General features: G+C 39.1%; 1 protein-coding gene across 4 annotated transcripts in view; it reads right to left on the bottom strand.

Annotated features, from left to right (window-relative positions):
• Window positions 1-23,005, bottom strand: part of ntrk3b (neurotrophic tyrosine kinase, receptor, type 3b) — a 177,759-nt gene that overhangs the window by 136,059 nt on the left and 18,695 nt on the right. For all 4 annotated transcript variants that reach the window (XM_053316253.1, XM_053316269.1, XM_053316277.1 and 1 more), the window contains exon 2: window positions 2,995-3,069. In XM_053316253.1, coding sequence (XP_053172228.1) covers window positions 2,995-3,069 — 75 coding nt within the window. The remainder of the gene's footprint in view (window positions 1-2,994; window positions 3,070-23,005) is intronic.

Below are 23,005 nucleotides of genomic sequence, written 5' to 3'. Positions count from 1 at the left end.
GTAGGGACTTTTTTTACATTTCCCTTCTTTCAATATTAAGGGTTCTTCTCTTTAGTCTTTGGCAGTTAGAAAATGTTTATCCATAGGGCAAAAAAAATAAAAAAAAAAATACACCAGTTTAAAATACACAAAATGGTGGTTTCACAGTAAGGAAAGAATGCAGAACTGGTACATTTCATTAATCTACTGCAACGAGTCAGGATAGTTTCTGTCTCTTCCAATTCCAACTTTAATTCCAACTTTTACTTCAATCCTCATGTAGACACCCCGGAGCTCAGCTTGAAATAGAAATTCACTTTGAACCGCCATTTGATGAAAGATTTGTGAACTTGTGTGTCTTTACTGTAAAGCGAGTGAAACCACTGATTATGCCGTGCATTCTTTCACATCCCTACATTGTGTTAACTTGTATGGAGTAAAATAACTGTGAAATTAAACTAATCCTCATTTTGCAGGGGACCACGTGGAATCCTCTCAAGGAGTCCTGGAATTCCCACTGCCCCAGTTTGGGAACCACTGTTCGAAGCTACAATAGTAATGACTTCTAATCGTGTAATCACAGATGTCTCTCTATAAAGAAGTCATTGACATCATCGGTGAGCGCCTCATAACACAGTGTGCTGATTATACCCAGCTGTTGGTGCCGATTAGCTTCCAGGAGTCTGATCACGCCACTGCAGTGTTTGACTAGTGATGTGGCGTTTCATCACCCCAAAAGGTTCCCAAAGTGGGACTCTGGGATCTCCGAGAGTCCTTGAGAACTATCGGAGGAGTTCGCCAGAAAAATGGGAAACTATGTTAAATTCTATGTTAAAGTTAGAAAAGCCTGGATCCAATCACATTTGATTAAAGTAGTTATGGTACATGAAAAAATAATGTCTTTGTGTCATTTAGTTTTCCAAAACTCTCACAGAGTCAAAAGAAAGGTCAGAACTCTTCATTAAAGCATATATTTTACCCGAGTGGTGCTTCTGAACTCCAAACTTTAAAAATCCAACTAACTGAACTATTCATCTTCCCTGACAATTCATTTTGATAGGAAGAAATAAAATATTCACCTGTTATGAATGTAAAATGTTAGATGTAGTAGATGCAGTTGCATGTCATTCCCCATGTAAGCAAATAAGTTCATTTCCTGCTACTACAACTATTTGTCTGCCTTGTCTGATTAATGCTTCTAATTAATATTACATTTAATTATACAAAAGATTTAATATTAATAAACTGTGAGGTTCAGGGCTCTGCTGACTGACTCCAGCAGCATGTCAGAGAGAGAGGAGAGACGAGGCTTGACAGGAGTCAGAGAAAAGTGCTCTAAAGAGAGAAAAGTAGATGGAGAAAACAGAGCTTTTAATCAAAAATGGACGCTATGACCCTGTGTCTAGACAGAAAGCGTAGTGTTAGCAGCATGTTTAGAAGATCAACAGAGAGTGTCTACACAGGAGGCGTTCAGGTACATGGTTAAGTGTAGGTCACCCACGTTTTGGAAGTGCTCAGAGCCCAAAACACAATGACTGTAGCTAAATGTGAAATGAAGGAAATGTTTCCACAGGCAGTTCAAAATCTGTTTGTCTCATCTATCTGCTCTGAGACTGTGGCGATTGTGAAGTGCCACTGCAGGCAAAGCACAAATCTGTAGAGCAAATATATCCACTCAAATCCAAACTGAAGCCACAGAAAATAGGAATGATCTAAGGCCCAATATGATCCTTATTTCATTTTAAAATGCAGCCTCATTTTACTTGAAATGAACGTGTATTTACTGTTTGAGTAGTTAGCCTATTACTTCTACAATCTGTGTATAATAGCACAAAATAAACAGTAATTATATTAAACTTATGACTACAAAGGTGCAGATTCTCTATTTTGAACTTAATTAGATATAAGAATAAACATAGTGAATGCCTAGTGTGCTTCTTTCTGTGGAGATGAATGTAATGTTATATAATGTTATATAATATATTTAACAATTCAATATTTATTTTCATGGATTACTGCAGTTAATAATCACCATCAAACACAGAAGAATGAGCTAAAATGTAAAATGAGGTAATGTAAGCTATCCTAGAGTAACTATGGCTCACTTATCCCTCCATACTGCTAACAACCCCACAAGGTAACAGGCTTCCCTGGGAAGGCACGACTCCAGTCGGGAGGAGCCAGAGTCCCCAGACAAGGCAGCAGGAGAGAGGCGGTGGTAATGAGAAAAATGCTAATTTGGTGGTGGAGATATTGCACTTGGCCTCCCTGATGAGGGATCAAGGGGATCAGGGGAGAGGCCAGCTCTGACTTTGGAGGGCAAAGGAGAATACGGTTCTCTGCAGAGAGGGGAAAAAAAAACAACAAAAAAATAACAGGAGGTCTGGAGGCAGCAGCTGAGAGAGGAGTGGCGGGGGCGAGAGGAATGTAAAGGATGTGGCCTCATAGTGAAGGGTAGCAAAGCAGGAAAGGAGCGTAACATTGCTCTAAGAAGTGAAGAGATGAGAATTAAAAAAACCCACAACGCTACAGCAGGGACCCCTAATTCAATTTTCCCTGCTGCTTTTTAGCATTATTTGATCAGTGGCTAAGCAAAGCGAAGGGGATGTTCCACTGGCGTGTGACTGTCGAGAATTAAAAGCTTGTTTAAACATCAGCTTGTGTTAGGATCAGAAACATACCCTTCACTCCCTCTTCTCTCTACACAGCCCAACTAACACCTTGTCATCTCCTCAGAGAATTAGCTGGGATTGTGTCACTTTCCGAGAGGTATCGGACACTAAATCCTGATGTGTTGCTGGTGATGCTGCAGCTGCAGCCACTTGTGTTGTAAGCTGAATTACTGCCCTCATCTCTACGAGAAAAACCAATGGCCTAATGGAAAACAGGGATTAACAGCGGTGCAGGTTACACTGTCATTTTCTAGATCTGGAGACACAGTTGGACTGAAATACAGTGAAGTGTCTGTCACTGGTATCCCCTCACTCCCTGCCAGATAACAGTGTCAATACTCACAGTCTCTGTAGTCCAGTATAGAGCTCCATATCCACGTCTCTCAGAGTCTGCAATCCTGTCCAGTTCTCTATGTGTCTGTAAACAAGATAGAAAGAGAATAGTAAATGAGAGGCTCCTGTTCATCCAAGAAGAAAAACAAACCAGGAGACATGCCGAGATTTTTTTTTCCAGTCCCAAGTTTCAAAACTGAAGCTGCCTGTGTGTTGTCAAAGTTTTTTGAATCCATATTCATTTAAATTGCAATTATTGGAACAGTTCTGACAGAGCACTCTCTGCTGCCCTCTGATAGATTTAATTGCCAAGAGGCAGCTTCTGGAGCTTAATCTATGTGAGGGGAAGTGTGCGGGGGGACAAACCAAATAAATACTGCAGACTGTTTAACTCGTAGGGAAAAAACTCCTCTCTGTGGTGGGATAAAATTCAGAAAGCTGGTGCTTTAAATTAGCTTTAGGAAAAAGAGCATTTGTCAATGATTTGTTTGTTATGGTTTGGAAATGAAATAGGCGCACACACAGGGCACACCGGTTTCAATTAAGCCGAGGAAATGAGGAGACGTAGCAGAGGACATGGCAAAGACTTTATTGCTTTGTTTTGGGAGGAGGGAAATATGATTAAACGCTAAAGAGAACTTCACTCAAAATGTCGCATTTTGAATCAATGCTAAGAACCAAACAATCAGCGAGACACATACAGAGGTGTTCTATGTGGCAGGATGACAGCTGGCTGTTCATCTGGAAGGAGATAACCTATGTACACATAGACACATGGAGAAACTAATCTATTTACATGCACAGAGGAATACATACACAGTCTTGCTGTGTAAGACTTAAAATACTTTCATGTTTCAGTACTGGCTCTGTGATCAGAGGTTTATATTCCTGCAACTGGTATTGGCAAACTGTGCGCTCATCTACCATATCTGTTGGCTTTTGTGCATCTAATGTACAATGATGAGGGAGCATCTGAGACTTTCTGTTTATCTGAGCGCTGTGCTCCAGGGTGCATCATCTGCTTTGGTGGAGAGGAGAAAACAGGTTTGCCAAATGTAACCAGCAGTGTTGAAACTCTGCTGTGCGTTTCTTTATTGGTGGCTACTGGGTTGTCAATTATTTTTTATGAAGGCTGGCAGGTGGAAGCAGTTAGCGGTAAGAGAACACTGAGTGTGGCTGTTTGGGGATGTTTTTTTTTTCCAGTAAATGATTTTAAGAGTTCTGATTATATTCAGAATACCAGCGACTGTGACCGTAATGTGAGCTGAGTCACGGTAAAATTGAGCTTGGATATGCCAAATGGTTTGGGAGATTGGAAATCGGTGCAAAATAAACACGATTTGTCCAGGTGGACCACTGACTGAGAGCATTTTTACACTAGCTTTGTTTGTTTTAGTCTTAAACCTAACCCTAACGAGATTCAGTTGTTCCCCTCCCCTGCTGGTCTGATTTCACACATTTTGCTGCTGTTTACCTTGTATAGTCATTTTGTCAAAATGCACCTATTTGCTACCATTGCCAGGAAACAACATTTGCGCCCATTCACGCTTGTGATTTCAAGTATTTCAGATGAGATTACTTTCATTTACACTCAGCCACATACAGTATGTGAGTCTCTGTTGACAAGATCACAGATCTGATTGCCATCTGTCTTCACAGGCTACATGGAAATAAGTACCAGGCCTACTCCAGTTCAGACAGAAGGTTGAGATAATGCAACAATTACCAATGAGCAATAACAGCTAGCCAACTAACATGCATTTTCATCAATTTACATCCTTTAAACATCTTGGTGAATGCATCTGAGAAATTAGATTTCAGTACATCTCAAATGTTTCATGGATGCATTTACACTTAGCTTTTTCAAGATTGGATAGTACCCAATCCGCCCAAGATGCATAAACAAACTGCAGACACTACTGGTGAATACAGCAAAATCAGGGAGTGCATCAGTGTTACATAATACCACTCAATCACAGACACAATCATACAATCATTCATACAAAAATGCATCTGAGTGTCAACAAATGTGTTCCAGAAAATGTGTGGCGGCTGTAACTGCTTCATGCCAACAGAGTAACATAGCTGATGTTGAACTGATGGCAGCTCATACTGAAGGCTGGGAGCTGAGTCATTAATGCGACCTGATAGCAAACAGGATGGACTGCTTATTCACAGCACTGCTGTGTTGCCCCAGCGACAGACAGAGAGGACAGACTCAGAGTGTTTGGGAAGTCAGCACACAGAGGTTTAATGTTCTGCATGGCACTTCCAAAAAAATGGCAAATGGAGTGAGGTTATTCTATCCAAGAAACAGGGTTGCTGATTTATTTTGTGAAGATGGTGTTAGGTGATTGACATTTTCAGCCCTCAAGTGGGCATTAAACAATGGCCGAGTGTGCAAGACTGTAAACCTAACTCAACATTCCTTTAAATTCCTGTAAATTAGCCTAAAACACCTATCTAAGGCATAAAGTAAAGTGAAAGGTGTTCTTGAAACAGGGGTACATGCATGGTTTTGGTGTCTTTTGGAAAGTAACACTCTACTTTTTCCCCAATAGGCAGAATCCCAGTAGTTCTGGCATTGACTAATAGAGGTTTGAACACAGTGAAGTGGAAGGATTTTATTTCCACCTGAATATGTTTTTGCAAACAGATGCCTGCAGATGACCTATAGCTGTGATATATTAGCTGGAAAACGCAGCATAGAGCTTTACCTAGTCCAAGTTCAAATTCAATAATAATACCACAGAAAATGAATATTTTATACATGTTTATAGAAGGGAATTTCCAGGCGTCTTGCAAAAAAGGCCATTTAGAGACATCAAATAACCACTGCTTTGGAGTAACTGAAGCATAGACAATTTATAGTGCTTTGATCCTTTCTTGAAACTAAACTTTGTGCATATAAAAAGGTCACAACAAATGCTATGGTGGAAAATCAGTTTATGTTAAAAGTACAGCACAACAAACTATATAAATTGACATAATGTCCATGTTGTGGAAACTATCACTGGCTATTTGAAGTGCCAGTCATCAGCAGAATATGTTCCTATTGGCTCTGTCTTTACTCGAAAGAAGAGGGGCAGGCACAGCTGTGATTTAACCTATTGTAGTAGAACTTCTTCATACTCAATCAGTTTGTTTTTATAGTCAGAATCAGCATTGGATCTTACATTGTGATGGAAACCTGTTCATGCTGGTCATACATGTAGGGCTATATATTTAATGCTGTTAAACATTAGATTTTATTATGAACTTCTGACTTGAGTGAAATAAACACATCTATCATTTTAAAAAGTATCATCCATCCATCTTTTGTAAGTGTAACACAAATGAATTAAACCTAGATTAAGTAGCATGAAAAGTGAAAAATGTTCAAACAACATATTTCAATACAGAGTCTTCATAGACAGCACAATACGGAGGAGTCTTTAATTATCCAGCCTCTAAGGATGTTGCACCATATTTTGTTCATATTATTTGTTACCATTATACTGTTCATAATAGTTTATGATCAAAATGTTGTAAACAGTGGAAACTACAACACACATTGTCATAGACTAGTCACAGAAGTAATTTAAAAGCTAAAGTTTTGTTGTAGTTTTCTCAAAAAACTATAAAACTCTCTTTTATTGAATACTGATAATGCAAGTCACGCTTGTGGTTTTGGGTTAAGATACGGCCATGAAATGTAATGTCACCAGTTGGTGTCTGGCTGAATATCTTTGAATGTCTGTCTCTTGATCTCCTTCATGCCTCTCTGATACATCAGCCCCTCAGATTGACCTGATCAGGATGAATCAATCTGGTATAAGGAAGATAAACTTCCTGAGGAAACAGAAAGCGGCTCACTGGATTTAGAATTCCAGAAGCACCTGAGAGAGATGAATTTTAGAATTGGAGAGTTTTACGGTTATTAAATAAGATGGTTTCACACTTTTTGACAGGAAAAACAAATCAATAAACTGAGAAATTGTTAAGAAACAATACAGATACCATTATATTGTTCAATCGCATAGTTCTTTTACAACGATAAAGATCTCAGTGTGGAGCTTCAGATGCCTCCGTTTCCACAACTTTTTTTTCATTCTATTTTTATTTTTAACTAGAAAACAAATACAGCAGCACATTGTAAAGCATTAGCAGCTCTGGGCCATGCTCAGTTTAGAAAGTGCTTTCCAGTAGGGTTTTTGCCGTCCCACAACGAGGATAAAAAAACAGTAAAGAAGCATAAAAACAAGACAAACACAAACTATAAAAGCTGACAAGTTAGTTCATGGGCTGAACAATGGATCTATTTTAAGAGAGAATTCCCAATAAAAGAATTCAGCATTTTGCAAAAAAAAAGTATACAGACACAGAATTCAAAGGAAACAATAAAAGACTAGCGATTAAAATGTTACAATTCGAGTTACGAAGCTGTTGTCAAGAGCCACAACAAATAATGTCTAAAAATGAATCAGCTAAGCACTTTACAATCTAAAAGAGCTAATGTGCAGAATCAGACCTTGTCCATGTAAAATGTTAACAGTTTAGTTTGATTCACACCTGATGCACTGAATTATTTTGTAAGTATTACATTGTTTCTTCCCTCATCTGGAGAGTTAACAGGAATTTGGCATCAATTATAATTAAATATTGAAAGCTATTTGATCAGCCTGCATCAATGAGACATCATTTCAATTACATTGTATACCCTGGTCAAATATTGATGCAATATTGTGATATGAAAAAGTATAATTTAGCACAAAATGTTTTCATTTGCAGCACCACTCTGTGCGTACGTGATATCATTTTGCACTATCGCAATTTGCATCAAGCTGCTGTCAACAAACAGCACGGAGGAAGCAGGCAACACCTCCCCGTGGACCCGAGCACGTCGTCTGCTCTGAACCTCTGATTGTCCGCGCCACATTGAATATGCATGTGGATTAGACTGCTGTGAAAAGATGGATATGAATAACAAAGATGCTATGATAAGCATTCAATCTGTCCTGTTCTACCTCGATCCTTGGAGGATGCACAAATGAAATGGTGCAAAAATAAAATCAACCTAATTTGAAAAGTAATAGAGACGCTAACATTTTTCATTCCAGGCATTCAAACACACTCTTTCATCCAGACTTAAAATGAGTGAGACAGTACAATAATTGTAAATCACTACTTTGTCAAAATAAATACTACACAGAAGTGAGAAGATCTGAGCGGAGGCAAACATGGGGTGTTAGTCTTTTTTTCTTGACAACCTGATTAGAATTAAGGTCTTATTTATGTCTGTTCTCTTTTATCTGTCTTTAAATTGTTTGTTCTCTGTACACTATTTTGTGAAATGACAGTTCTCTTAAAGTGCTTTTTCGTAATAGATTCGCCATAACATGACTTGATTAATAACTGGGAAGTACACAGGATATAGAGGATATGATCCGAACAAATTGTACACTCAGATTTGCCAGCTTGCTCTCTAGCATACCAGCCTATGAAATTACAGCCACCTTCCATCTGCTTTCGAAAATGGCCTCCAACAAAGTACAATCTGAACTGGGTGGCAGGGTGGTTCAGTGCTTGAGGAGAACACCCTGGAACCAAACAGTAACAGATTCGATCCCAGCAACAGCCATCTGTTGTGTCAAAGTGGCCCTGGGCTACGCACTGAACCCCTACCTGCTATCTTGTTCTGAGCTTCTGTGAGTATGTGACAAAAACTCCACTTTTTCATTACTTAATATGTGAGCACAGATACAAACAGTACAGAAATCAAATATGAAATAAGAGGAGGGTGCCAATTTGAACATCACAAACTATAAGACAAAATAAAGAACCAGCAAGAAGCACCACTCTGTTCTTTTTCAGCAGCTGTTATTAATGTAGGGAAGTCTATTGGTTACAAAACTTTTGAGCAAGCAAAACACAAGTCTGAATTTGAGTCTATTTAGGAACACATTTGTTTTAAGTCACATATTCATATCCTTTTAGCTCTGGTTTGGTCTCCACCAGCTCCAGAGGGAAACACCCTGCTCTTCATTAGGGAAAGGAATTGATAAGATTTTATTGATATCAATGCCATTATCAATTCTGCTTATTGTTCTGATTCTCTTCCATCAATTCATTTCTGTGTGGGGAAAAAGGTTTTCAGTAACCACTACTGTTTTTGTATTATCTCCACTGTTTATCAATGGCCTTGCATGCTGTATATGAAACATAACTGGTATGTAAAATAAATTGTCCAGAGCCAAAAATTGACTGCTTTAATTAATTAGTAAATGATGTAATCTCACAGTCTCCTGCGTGGGGGTGGAAAACGGGGGGTGTAAGCAGAGTGCTCCGTTGTTATTGACGTTAGCATTATATCTCCAGCAGTGGAGAGTAGCCTGTCTGCTCCATTGTTAGCTCTGTTTGTAGTGCCTTGTACATCACTGTCCAACACGTTGAGCAGACACAGGGTTGTTGAGGTGGGACATATTGAGCACCAAGTTATTTTCTTCACATCAGAGTTGGTTTAGTGTTGTTTAGTGCTGCAGTGTGTGTTAGGCAGCCAGTGCCGTTTGTTACTGCTGGGGTTAGCTGCACCGCTATGCTAACGTTAAGTGACGGTACAGAAAGTTAATTTAATTCATGTTTATGTCACAAAAGATAATTATTTAGTCATTACTTTTTGTAACTGCTGCTTTTTTTGAAGTGAACTACAAGATAGCTGAAGATAACGTTAGCATGTTGCGCTGTAGACAATCTGGAGGCTAATTGCTAACTTTGTTGGACAAGTAGCTTTTTTGGGGGGCATTTTCACACCAAAAACAAACACTTCCTGTTGATGTACCACAAGAACGACTGCTTTCACATTACACACACAGTCATTAAAATACAAATATTGCTTCCATAGATCACTTGGACTCACCACCAACAACAAACATGGTTTTAAGGGGTCGCTATATGATACATGAAGACCAGACACTCATTGTTTATGAAAAAGATTAGAAACAGATGGTAAAAGTCAACAGCACAAAATCACACCTGTAACATGAAGATGTGCTGTAGGTGTGACGAATATGACTTTGATGCTCCCTCTGAACCATTCCATTGACTGAAATGTGTGGTAATATGAACAAGATACATGGGAGCCCCAGTAGCACAAAAACACTGAATATCTTCTGTTTCTTGGTAATCTTCTGTGATTCTGCCCATTGTTTCCAATACCGCTGTCTGTGTGTGATTTACGACTTTGTTGGGATGATCTACAACACTCGCGCCGCCACCTTAATGGGAAAATGTTTAATAAAATAGAATGTCTCTGGTGTGTTCCCGGGATATTGATCTACATTCTGCTTCCCTCTCTGTTTTTATAGAGGCAGAGCAGCACTCCTCTACGGCCCAAACACTTCAGAGTGGGGACGCAATGGTGAAGTAGCACTCCTCTAGATTAAAGCACACACCTAACATCAATCAGATAACCTGTTTTTCTTTGTGTGCTTTTTTTTCTTTTTTTTTTTAAATGCTTGACTCATAAGTGTTTCCAGCATTATTAAGAATAAACCAAGAATGTATTGGAAAAGGACACAGAGGAAGTAGAGAATGAGGAAAAAAACAGGAAAGGAGGCTATTTTCTTCAACATTTGCTGCATCTGGTAGGCTGGAACAAATCATCCTCCAAACCGATCATAGGGGACATTTGGCATTCAGAGCTTGTAAATGGGACTCAAGTATCGAGATCTCTCTCTCTCCCCAGCTTCACTCGCTAAGACAAACCCACGCCTGTTACTTCTATGCAAATGCAATCACACGCACAGGCAAACAGATGTACCAGCTTCCTTCCTAATGCATGAGCCTATGAAATCATATCCACCTTCAATCTGTTGATCAGAATCTGATTTACAAAATGGCGTCCAACAACAGTATTAATATGCAAAAGCAGACTGGGGTGGTTCGTTCCCTCATCTTCAACCTTATTCCTCCAGAGAGAGATATTTTGGAGCCCCGCCCTTCGCATTCAGGCAGTTGGACGCCATGATGAATGTCAGGAAGCTCGTGGAGTGCCTTGCTCAAGAGCACTTTTAACACTGGGTGCTGTACATGGAAACATATGAGCAGAAAAAGGAATTGCTCCCTTTGCTTTCCTCTCACATTTTCCCCATTGGTCGCAAGACATTAAAGGAGCATGCATGCTCAGTGAGTCTACCTTTGATAAATAAAGGTTTAAATAAAATAATGACTCAGTGTTCATATTGGCAGCAAGAGACATCATAGAAACAGATGGGCTCAGTGCTCTTCTCCAGCGCTCACTTTTTACTGAGAAAAAATATGAAAAACTGGCAAATTGTGACAATTTGTCTCAATTACATTAACAGCAGAGACTGCGAGCTAGAGAATATGATATCGATATAAAAGTGACAGGCAAAATTGACCAAATTACAGCTTTATTAAAAATGATTCCCCCCGCATAGAAACGATGGATTCAATACTAAAGGATGAAGCCCAATTTTTTTTTTTTTTATTCTTGCCAGCAACTGGGACACGGGGAGCAGATAAATGGAGAAAGGAGAAGAGAGTCGTCTCGCAAAGGGACTTCAGCTCGATACCAAAGCAAAATGAAAAAAATAGCGGGAATGAAATTTCAATTGATTGCTTTTAGTTATCAGAGGTTTTTTCCAGGGAGTGATGCTCAAGGGAAGGGATGGCCCGAGTTATGGACAGATCAGCAAAAACAGTTGCTTCTACTAAGCGCTGGACTCTGTAATCATGGCCATTACTCAGGCTCCACCACCATGCAGTCCTTTTAACAGAGCACTATGAGGACTGTGTGGGTAGTAACTGTATCTTGAATGTATATTAAGAGAGCACAGTGGCTTTTATTAATATCTGCCAGCACTTTTAGTCTTTATTCTCCAAAACAACCTGTATTCCTTAATGTTGTTATCATTATGAGGCAATCATGGGTCTGCAGGCTCACTATGTGACACTATGTGACACAAGTTAAACCATGAGACACACACACACACACACACACACACACACACACACACACAAACAAACAAACAAAGTCAAGCTATGTTTGACTATTCATTCTGTTAAGAGAGCTTTGCATATTCTCAGCATTACTACCACCTTTCTACTAAGTGTGATTTAATTCTTTTATCTCCTCACTAAAACTAAACAGTATGTGCAGAGTGAAAATGACTCTCTGCCAGTTTACCATTCAGTTCACTTCTTGTGTGAGTGAGAGCTATGCTGTTCTGAAGCTGTGCCAGCGCCATCAGCTCAGAGTGTTTTAACACTGCTAATATTCCCAGCCAGGATACCGTCCCACGGCTGCCCCCAGACTGTTCTGTGTCACCGGTTTACCGATCCAGCCTTGGGTAGAAACTAAGCTTCTGAGTGTCACTGTTCGCTCCTAGGCTCAGCCAATCCACAGCAGAGATTTGGCAGGGCTAAACGTCGTGGGAGCACTGGTCCGTGCTCTGAAAGGTATCAACGCTTCGCACATGACTAAGCTCAAACATTTCTGCCCAAAATGAAAATGACTATAATGAGCGTGCCATTTTGCCAAGTGTCATTAGGCTATGATCCTCTCCAGATTCAGCTGACTCCGTGCTGGAGTTACTCAGCTGTAGCTCAGAAGGCAATGGATCTGCAGATCAACGGATGCCACGTTCAACACCGCACACCTCCATCTGTGCTGGATAATAAGCAGCATTCATCAACACTGTCAACCCACACTTATCATTACACCATTTAAATCTTAAATGCAGGCCATTTTCAAACTGCTGCAACACCCTTAAAGTGTCACATTAATTCATTTTAAAATGTATGTGCTGTGTGTCATTTAGAGGAGGCTGTGAAAGCTTTGTCTTCATGACAGCAGGGAAATTAAAGCAGCAATATTCTTTTTTTCCTTTTGCCACTTGAGGTCAGCAGAACAAGTAACTAGGGCTCGACCAACAGGCTGGGGGCATGATATTTTACAGTTTAACAATATTCATTATATAAAATGACTGAAACACTAAACCTCACTGGGAATTGAATCATTAAAAATAATTAATAACAATCAAAATTGTATACACATTAAACTTAAATTAAGAAAAATTATACATATTCATTAAATGTGTTCTATATAACTTTAAAAGAATATTGGTGCATATCCGACAACATATATTTACGGATACCGACATATCTGTGATAGACCAATATCGGCTGATAATATCGGTCAACCAATATAGCGAACTGGATCTACAAGTAACACACACAGAGCAACATTAGCATTGATTTGGGCAGTAGGTTTATCAGAATATTCACGCTGACTACAGCCTCTGCAAGATTAGTACTCGATGAGAATGGCGAGAGTGAATCAAAACTATTACTTTGTGGGATGTCACACCCAAACTAATTTGTTAAAAGTTACTAAAAAAAAAGGTGTTTATTTGAGGAGGGAGACTGAAAAACCTGATGAAAACTCTCACAAACGTCTCCTGATACATTAATTTGAGCCACTGAACTGTTGATGAAATATTATCATAAAAGCATATCAATTAATTTACAATTCCTGCTGTTAAACAATTCATTTTTGCTATTTGTCAAACAGTGGGATATCTCATTTTGGTGAAACTGCAAAAAAACACGAGAACACGAGTGTTAATAAAGTAATGTAATGTGAATAGCGACTGTTTGTTACCATTGTGTACAAAAATAATCATAAATGAAACTATTCCACAGCACAGCTTCTTAGATTTACATCTGTTAATGAGTGAAAAAGAATGAAGAAAATCCAAAACCTAAGGTGAAACAGGAAAACATATTAAACATACAAAGCAATCCTGATCACAGGAGTTATCAGGTTCAAGTCTACTGCCCATGAGAAACAAGACGATGGAGGTTAGACACATGCAGCTTTCTGCTACAGTCAGCAGTTATCTCTCAACTCTTTTTAGAGCTCCACTGTCCTGCTGAGCATGATAATGTTTAATCAAATAAGTGATCGTATAGCACTGGGTTTCTGCCAGAAACACCATACTGCATGCAAATGTGGGAGACCTTTAGCACAGAGATATTTGGTGCTCTTAAAATGCATCCCATCTGGAGACATGCATAATTATCGGAGTGATATACATCTGATCTGGTTCCAATACAATCTCAAAGCAAGACTATAAAAGGTAAAGTATATATGGTTAAATTTCATACTATAATATGGAAGGTATTGTGCAGTGAAGAAAAGTAGGACAAAGAAGGAGTGAATAGAACTGGGGATATGACAGGATGGTGTAGGATATAGGACATACTGTAGGATAGGATAAGATAAAGAAGGTAGGATGGGATAGTTAATAGCAGGGGTTTTCAAAGTGTGGGAAGGTGGGCCTCCCTTCAGAGAACATCATTTTAAACAGCCGTCCCCCCCAGTCACCCCCACACACTAATTAATATTGTTAGTATTATCATTATATATATTCTAAAAACATTTTTAACATCTAGTTTTTAAACATCTATAGTTGCCCTTTTTAAATATTTTAAAGTTTTTATTTTATAAACATCTTCATTTTTTAAACAATTTAAACATTTTTATCTTTATTTTGAACACCTTTTAAAAACATTTTATCTTTATCTTTATACCTTTTAAAACCGTTTCAAACATTTTTATCTTTTAAATATCCTGAGCTTGAGCTAGACTTCAGAGTACTGAACACTGTTTAGCAGCAGTGAAGAAGCTTTGGTTGTCATGGTATTTACGGTTCTAAATGTCTCAATTACTTAAATCATGGTCATACTCTCCATTTTCTGCTCACCCAGACTGTCTCCTCTCTCACTGAAGCTACTAAAATCCATTTAGACCGCCACATCGCTGAAGTTTGCTTAGCAGATGATTACAGTGACTTGCTCTGCTTTGTTTTTTCTCACGCTGCACCTCCCCCTTATGTTCTCTTGCGCCCCCTACAGGGGAGTATATGATATGACAAAACAGGTTATAGGATAGGATGAGATTTAGGACAGAACATAGGAAGTAGGATAGTATAGGAGACAGGATGCAGGACAAGAAATATGATGTAGGATAGGATGGGATGGGATAGGATACAAGTTATAATATGATAAGTTAAGGGATAGGATGGGATAGGATACACAATCTAATATAGGATAGTATTTAGTATAGGACATAGGATAGGAATGGATGGGATGGGATAATGGTTATAAGATTTAGGATAAAATAGTGTAGGACATGATATAGGATTGGGCATTGGTTATAGGATAGGACAGGATAGGGTACAATATGATACTAAAGGTTACAACAGGGCAGGAAAGAAAGCACAAAATTGGACAGCACTTGACAGAGCAGGACAGGAAAGGCCAGGAAGGGACAGGACAGGGCAGGATTTTATTGCCATAAAGTTAAATTATAGAGACAGTTTTGTCAACATGAGAAGTTGTAGGTGTGCTGTTGCAGCATGATGCTCAACGTTTTAAAATGTCGGCTGTAGATTTCCATCGCCTGCAACTATCTTCTATAACATTCTCCTCTTTATGACTCACCTACTGATCCACACTCAATCTTTATGTTAAAAAGACCACATCCTACATTCATCCACCTTGGTGATGAGGTGGCTTTGAAAAACAATCCTCCCTGTTATCTTTTCTTTGATGTCAAAACCATTCATTACTACAAAGTAGAGAGGAAAAGGAAAAGGCTCAGTGATAAACACTGCTAGAATGAATTAATTAATTGATTTATTTGATTATTTAAAAACCACATATAACACTGCACAGCAGTCATTATGTACACCAAGAATCACAGGGCATGAAAACGCAATAAAGCCTGAAGGCTTATTTCCATTGCGGTCCTCTAGTTTAACACATCACACGATTAAAGCAAAACAACAACAAGACAACAAGTGAAGACAATACAATCAACATATAAAAAGCAATATAAATGCTCATGTTTTCCTGATTATAAAAAAATTGCTACATGGTACAGTACACTCAATTTCAGATTTGAGGGCAGATTATTCTGATGGCAAGTAGACAAGCAGAGTGAAAGTTAGGTGACGAGAAAGAAAGATGTGGTGATGAGAATGTGGAAGAGAGACATATTGTGCACTGAGCTGCATTTAAGGGGCTTTGATTACAGATTATGATGCCATCTGTTGCGAATAGTGGTCATACTGTACATGACAGGCAGCATATTTGAAATGGGACGCTTGCACCTCCTGCAGATGCTGTTCCTCTTCATCTTGGGCAACTCTGAATAAAGACACCTCTCTGAAGGCCAGTGGTCTACAGTGGGATAACTCATGTCCTGGCAGAGATCATGGCACCAGGCTTAAAGCATGAGGAGTGGATTAAATGTTCTGTGCACGTCCTTCATGGAGCTAGTCTCCTCCAATTTCAGAATATGATAAATCTGCAGCTGAGGGGCATCTCTCCTGGAGAATTCAATTAGGTAAGAAAAGAGAAGAGGATCACAGTGATATTAGAAGGCTGATCGGAGAGCTCCTCAGCCCTCCCAGTAATGAACCGCTACCGTGACTAGATTGATTTGACTAGCCAAGCTCAGAGTTCATCCTCTTTTTAAAGTCACTCTCAAAAGGCTGGGTGTCATTGTGGAGGGGGAGAAGTTTGAAATTTAGAATTGAATTGAAATATGAGTGAAGGTTTGGATTGAGGGCCGGGGAGTGAAGTGCCTGTATGCTCCAGACACCTGCCAACGCGCTGAGATAACCTTTAAGCAACTTTAGATCTTCATCTGATCTTTTCAAACCAGGCCAGGCTTGACAGATTCGTTAGTCCCCACCCCCGATCAATAACCCTGCTCTGTAATTACCTCACCTCTCAATTATCAGTTAAATGTACTCTAAATGTCCTGACTTTGCTTAACGTCAGAGGGGATTTATTCATGAATACAGCGCCATCTCAACTGCAGGTAAATAAACACCAGTGAAGTGGCTATACTAAAAGTCTTAGTATTTTAAGCACTGTAGTGGTTTCATGATATACGTATTCTGCTCATGTCCAGATTCTCCATCTAACACTGAGATCAATTCACAGTCCTGAAAGAGAGTCTCAAGGATGTACCTAATCCTGCGGGTATAAATAGTATAATTAGCTTTAATAGCATCTGATAAGAATCTCTTTTACTGTATGAGACTATGTGACATAGGCACTACTACAATCACAATTATGAAACAGAGAAATTATCTGGGTTAGATGTGTGTGTCTTTAACACTTCTGGAGTTTATCTGTATTCAGCATGTCCTGCACTCAGAGAGGAAGCTATTTGAGCAATCACTAATGTTCAAATATGATTCAAAGTTGCTATCTTCCTCTCTTTAATAGCACCAGGTTATTCTCAGGACAGCTTATGTAACCAGGTTTCATTTATGATCCTGTCACACAAAGAACCATTATCACAATTAAATTGTAACCCAGCAACAATGTAACGTCTAACAACCTCTTACAAAAAGCAAAAGTTCAACAAACAGTCTAGCATTCAAGCCCGCTGTCATTATGCATTGCTAAAAGTTTTACCAAGGTGCAGGATTTAGTGGAATCTAGTGGTGGAAGTTGCCTAAGCATGGAGGAGAACCTACAGAGGCTCTAACACTTGCAAAAAAGGCAAAATATCCTCTCTTGAGCGAGTGTTTGGTTTGTCCATTCTGGGCTACCGTAAAACATGGTGATACAACATGGTGGACTCTGTGGAAGAGGACCCGCTACCTATGTAGATATTAAGTGCTCATTCTAAGGTAACAAAACACAATGGTTCTTATTTTTGGGTTATTATACACTAATTAAAAACATACGTATTAATATTATGTTCCATTCCTGCCAGGATATCCCACTGGTCCTTAAAACTATACTTCGGGATTCTACCAATTTTCTGCATTGTTTTTTTTTATTCTGAAGTCCCATTTTGATATACACTCAGACATTTGGTGACATGAAACATTTTCACCTTCCTTATCAAGTCCAGTCAGTCCCATCACAAGAAAAAAAGAAACTAATTACTGGGACTGGGTTGAGATACACTCCGCTGCACTCTGCCAGGAAGAAATGAGTCTCTATCTTCCATGTCACTGTGAAAACTGACATTTAAAGATTCTTTCATTTCTCTGTTCAGTTCTTATTTCTGTACCTATCAGTATTCCATTATCTGCTTTGTTTTGTCACCCATTGCTCTGACCTTTGACCTCTTTAGAACTGGATGTTTACTGTGTTTGTGATCCTGTTTTATTGTTGCCTTTTAAACCTTCTCAGCATAACTAGCTACACATCTAAAATATAAAATATAAACATGACTCTAACTTGGCAACTTTATTACTAAGTACTAAAATAAGAAGATTGTAGTGAATTTATAATGACCTTCTTTTTCCTTTGAATGTTTATGTTCGCTTTGCAGCTCCTCACCAAGTCATCCCTCCGTGCATCCCAGAGGAGTATAATTGATTCATTAAAATATCATAATTATTTTTTTTCCTTCGCTTTGTAGGAGAAAACTGAGCACAGAAATTAATTAGACTACCTTATGCATGCCCTACAGGATGGTACTGTGTTAAACTAACTCAGACAACATTAATACTTACATTCTTGTAGCAACAAGACTGAAATGTAATGATCCAGCTCTAAACCCAGCTCAAATTAAAGGTATGTTTAAGAGATGTGATGTCACTTTTACCCTGGGAGTCCCAACAAGGTCAATGGTTTAATTGTGAGAACACATCCAGAATACAATAGTTAGGATTTTACTGCTAGTTTTAAAAAAAACTTCTTTGCCCCCTTTTTTAAAATGAACTGAATCACTATAATGCAGACAGACTGCCAGATATTACAGCTTGCTCAAATTCACAGTCTGCTACAGCCAGTTGTGTGTGAGTTCCTCGCGGCTCAGGATCTCATATTTTTTACCCTTGCTGACTGGTAGTCTACCTTCTACATGCCATCATGCCTATGATAGACTGATTGTGTTGTGCATAATTTGTGACCAAGCAAATCTGATAAAATGCCATTTCAGCTTTGGAAATTGAATTGTATGTGAAATAATATGAGCAATACAAACTGTGATCTTCAAGTTGCCAGATTGTATGAGCCACACAAGAACATTGATATCAGACAATTTGGCAAAACCCCAGATTACATTTTTTACCATTTAATGCTAGCTTTTGCTTTCCTTTTGGAGCATAGCATTAGTTAGCTGACTCATCTACAGCTAAATGACTGGTAACATCCTATCAGATTCATGCAGGAGTACACCACAGACAATTTAACCTGACAGTGTCCCTCCACCACGCTAACCTTCCTCCTTAATGTGTTATCACATATTGTTGATGTTAAATGAGATATTATGTTCATATGGGTTACTCTGTACTGAGAGCTCCACCAAACAGCAGAGCCACACCCAGCTATTGAGATGACCTCCACATCCTTACTTTCTTCTTTGCTGTACTCTACTTCCTGCATTGGCACTGGCCATTGATAAGCTGTGATGATGAATTGTTGAATATGAATGTAATTTTTTGGAATAGAGGGCTGGTAAAATTATATATATGAATCATCCCAAAACCCTATTTATATTCCTGTTTAATATTCTACAAAAACATAAGTCCACTTGGTTTGTGGGGGAGTTGGGTGTTTGCCTGCTTTTGACACTTTATTTTCTTCTCAGAAGTGAGCTGCATTTACAGTAATATGCAAACAACTGCCAGGAAGTAAAAATAAAAATGCATCAAGACTCAGACTAGTACAAGGCCTGTGTGCATAACAATTTTTTTCAGATGATGGATGAAAATTAATAATGTTTAATTTCCCTCCATGTTGCTTGCACCCAGAGCTTCCTGCTCATTTACCAGCAAACATCTGCTGGGTGACGCAAATCGTATCATTCAACAGTCCAACAATGGAGATCTGCGTCAGATTATGAACTACATTTTCTTATTTTCAGCAGTGGTGCCTTCAAGGACGGTAAAGCGTGGGTCTCCCAAAACACTCCCATCCCATGTTACCTTACCAACAGGGAAAAGCAGACACAAAATTTCATACTAATAAATAATTCAAAATTTCAGTATATTTGGAAGAAAACTAGTTTCATGATACAAGACTGAATATTGTGCAGTCGAATCAACAACACCTCGAGCAGCCTGCCACACAAACTTTCTTTGTGAAAACACAAACAAACAACTAGCTTTACAATATAATGTCAGAGCAGGGATGTGGTGCCACTATTAGAACTTATGAAGCTGAATACAGTGCTGTGGAATCAGACAAAACAGTATAGAGGGGAGAATGACCATGAGAGATGTAACTGCCTCACCCAGGAGAGACGAGCCTGCAGCCAGGGGAGGCTGAGACAGCATGACCGCTGGGATGACCGGGATCATCAGGGAGACTGACAGAAATTAAATTAAAATGATCCACAAAATGTAACTGACTCCAGAATGCTGGTTTGTTTTATGATCTTTTGAAAGTGGGTGCATCCATTTATCCAGGTTTGAAGAAAAAGATTTTATAAATAAAATAAGATAATACTGTTGCTCACTAACTTTATTTTTGGTACTTCCATATGAGAAATATGTGGAATCTACAAAATTCAAAAATAATTGTACATTTCTACTTGATAGTTGACCTAGTTTAAAGAAGTTTAAAGTAGTAATATTCACAGATTTTCCTGTTGTGGTGAGTGTAATAGTACGTTCAAATACAAAGTCATTGCACAGGTGATGTGAATTACATAAAATTCACGTCATTGGCATATGAAAATATCCAACTTGAGTGAAAGATTTGAACATATTGTGGGGCTTTGCAGTGTGTAATGGGTGGAGGACCAGAAGGATGGAGCTGCTGTTCACTGACAGACAGCTGCTGAGAGCCGGGGAGCTGTGGAGGAGAGAGCCGGGAGCAGAGCCGGAGCGTCTGGAGGAATAGCATTGGGATGCGGCTCTGATCCGGAGCCGTTTACCAGCAGGGAGGACAGCTCAGAGTTTATTTTTTAAACTTTTTGGATTAAAAAGTGGATTGATCTTTACTCTCACCTCTCAACCCGTCTACAGCAGCAAGCATAGAGGTGCCAACCTCCACTGTCGGGTGTTATAATGTAATTAGTCTCTTTTCGTCCATGTTGACTGCTGACTGGAGGGGAAGTGTGTATTTCATGGAAGTACAGACAGAGGGAAAGGAGAGAGTCTGGAGGGAAATAACAAAAAGACCCAGAGTTCCTGAGTTTCTGTCAGAGTCTGAACTGAACACAAATGCACACACACACACACACACACACACACACACAGAGACATAGTCCTTGCCTGCTGCTGCTCGCTAGCTTATGGCTGTTTCGGGCGAATAAACACAAATGATCCCACAGTCAAACTTGCACGAGTAACAATAGGCGAAAATTCACTTTGAGTTTGGTGTGACCACAGCATAACAGGACAGAGTGAAAAAGGATGTGATTCAGAAAGGAGAAAGGAGTCGATTTAAAAGCAATCAGGGTTTTAAGAAAGATATCGTTCAGTTAGTCAGAGAGCAGTGATGCTGAGAAACAACACACACACTCATTTAGAAAAGATCTCAATACAAACGTGTGGAAGTTGAAGCTCATGAAAACGGAGAACATGAAGTCAAAACAATACTCAACACAGCTGCAGCACCAAAAGGGCAAACAGAGTTGTTTTCCTGTGAACACCAGAAATCAGGCCTGAGGGAAATCAAAGCAAAAGGTTAAGCTGAATCATGTGTGTGACACTTCACCTGAGTCTCGTGCTAATTAGAGCTCCCGATAAATTAGCATTTCCGCGTCGAGCGGGGACTCTGACAGGAGGAATTTACACCTGCAGCAAAGGAACGAGGCTCACAGTTGGAATTAGATTCAGGCGCAGTGATATTTAGCCAGGTGTCAAAATAAAGCAAGTTATTTTTGTTGTGTTTTTCTTATGAGCACACAAACACGGGTTAACACGGGTGACAGTGAGTGAAGATGTAATGTTTTCGGGGGTAAAACATCGTGGTGGTAGAAGACGAGAGACAGCCAGACATCATCAGCGCAGTCTTCTCTTCAAAACAAAGGATCAAAGCGTATTTTGTTCAAAGGTTTAATCTATTTCAAATTTCACCCTAAGGATAGATGGTTAAGATCAGAGGTATATGCAGACTTTATTTGCCATGCTAAGGTTCACTTTTTAAAGAGATGGATTTATTTATTATGCAGGAGGACCCTCTGCAAGATGATGTATCGATCATCTGACGAGCTGCTTTGTTAACCTTTTACTGCCTGCTGTATAATGTAACTTTCCAAAACAGTAATTTAGTGCTTTTATTTGTTAAGTTCAATGAAAGTTACCTCCTGCATTTCCTGCTACCTTGTGTTGCTACATTTCACAATTTCCTGACATTGTGCTGAAGTTCTTTGAGAAGTTTACAATGTAGCACATACTAAAGAGGTCATGATATGTAGTAAAAAGCTTGTGGAGCATTCTTGCACATAGTCTGTAGCATCTGCTGTACAAGGAACCTCTCTCCTGAGACTGAAATCATGACCGAAATCTTCCTTAGAAAGAAAACAGTGTAGCTGTGTGGCTCACTGACATGTTTTTGATAGTTTTTGGACAACAGAAGTCTACAGCACAGAGGAATAAGATATATCAGGCTTTAGATGCACTCACAATTCACTCAATTCATTGTTGGATTTGTTGACAATAAGAAAAACATCGAAAATTGTCAGCGATGTGTTTCATCTAGGTGAATCACGCCAAAAAATAGAGGTTGATGCTATAAAGGGTTAAAAAAAATTGATGCAGTTGACATCGTCACTGTTTGTCAGAGGAAACCTTTTATTACACAATATAGAAGAGATGAAAAGCTACACCTTCACAATACTCTCTCTCTCTCTCTCTCTCTCTCTCTCTCTCTCTCTCTCTCTCTCTCTCTGTCTCGGCAAATCAATAAATATCAGCTTTCTCAGATTTACTGACACGCAAGGAGAAAGGGAAGTCTTCGAATGTTCTTGTTAAATTTCTAACAAATTTGTCTCCTTGTTTACTGACTGAGATGTGAAATGTAATAAC

Source organism: Scomber japonicus, chromosome 1, assembly GCF_027409825.1.
Source record: "Scomber japonicus isolate fScoJap1 chromosome 1, fScoJap1.pri, whole genome shotgun sequence".
In the NCBI taxonomy this organism is placed as follows: Eukaryota; Metazoa; Chordata; class Actinopteri; order Scombriformes; family Scombridae; genus Scomber; species Scomber japonicus.
Note: the sequence above shows the minus strand (reverse complement) of the source record. Positions and strands in the feature narration are given on the sequence as shown.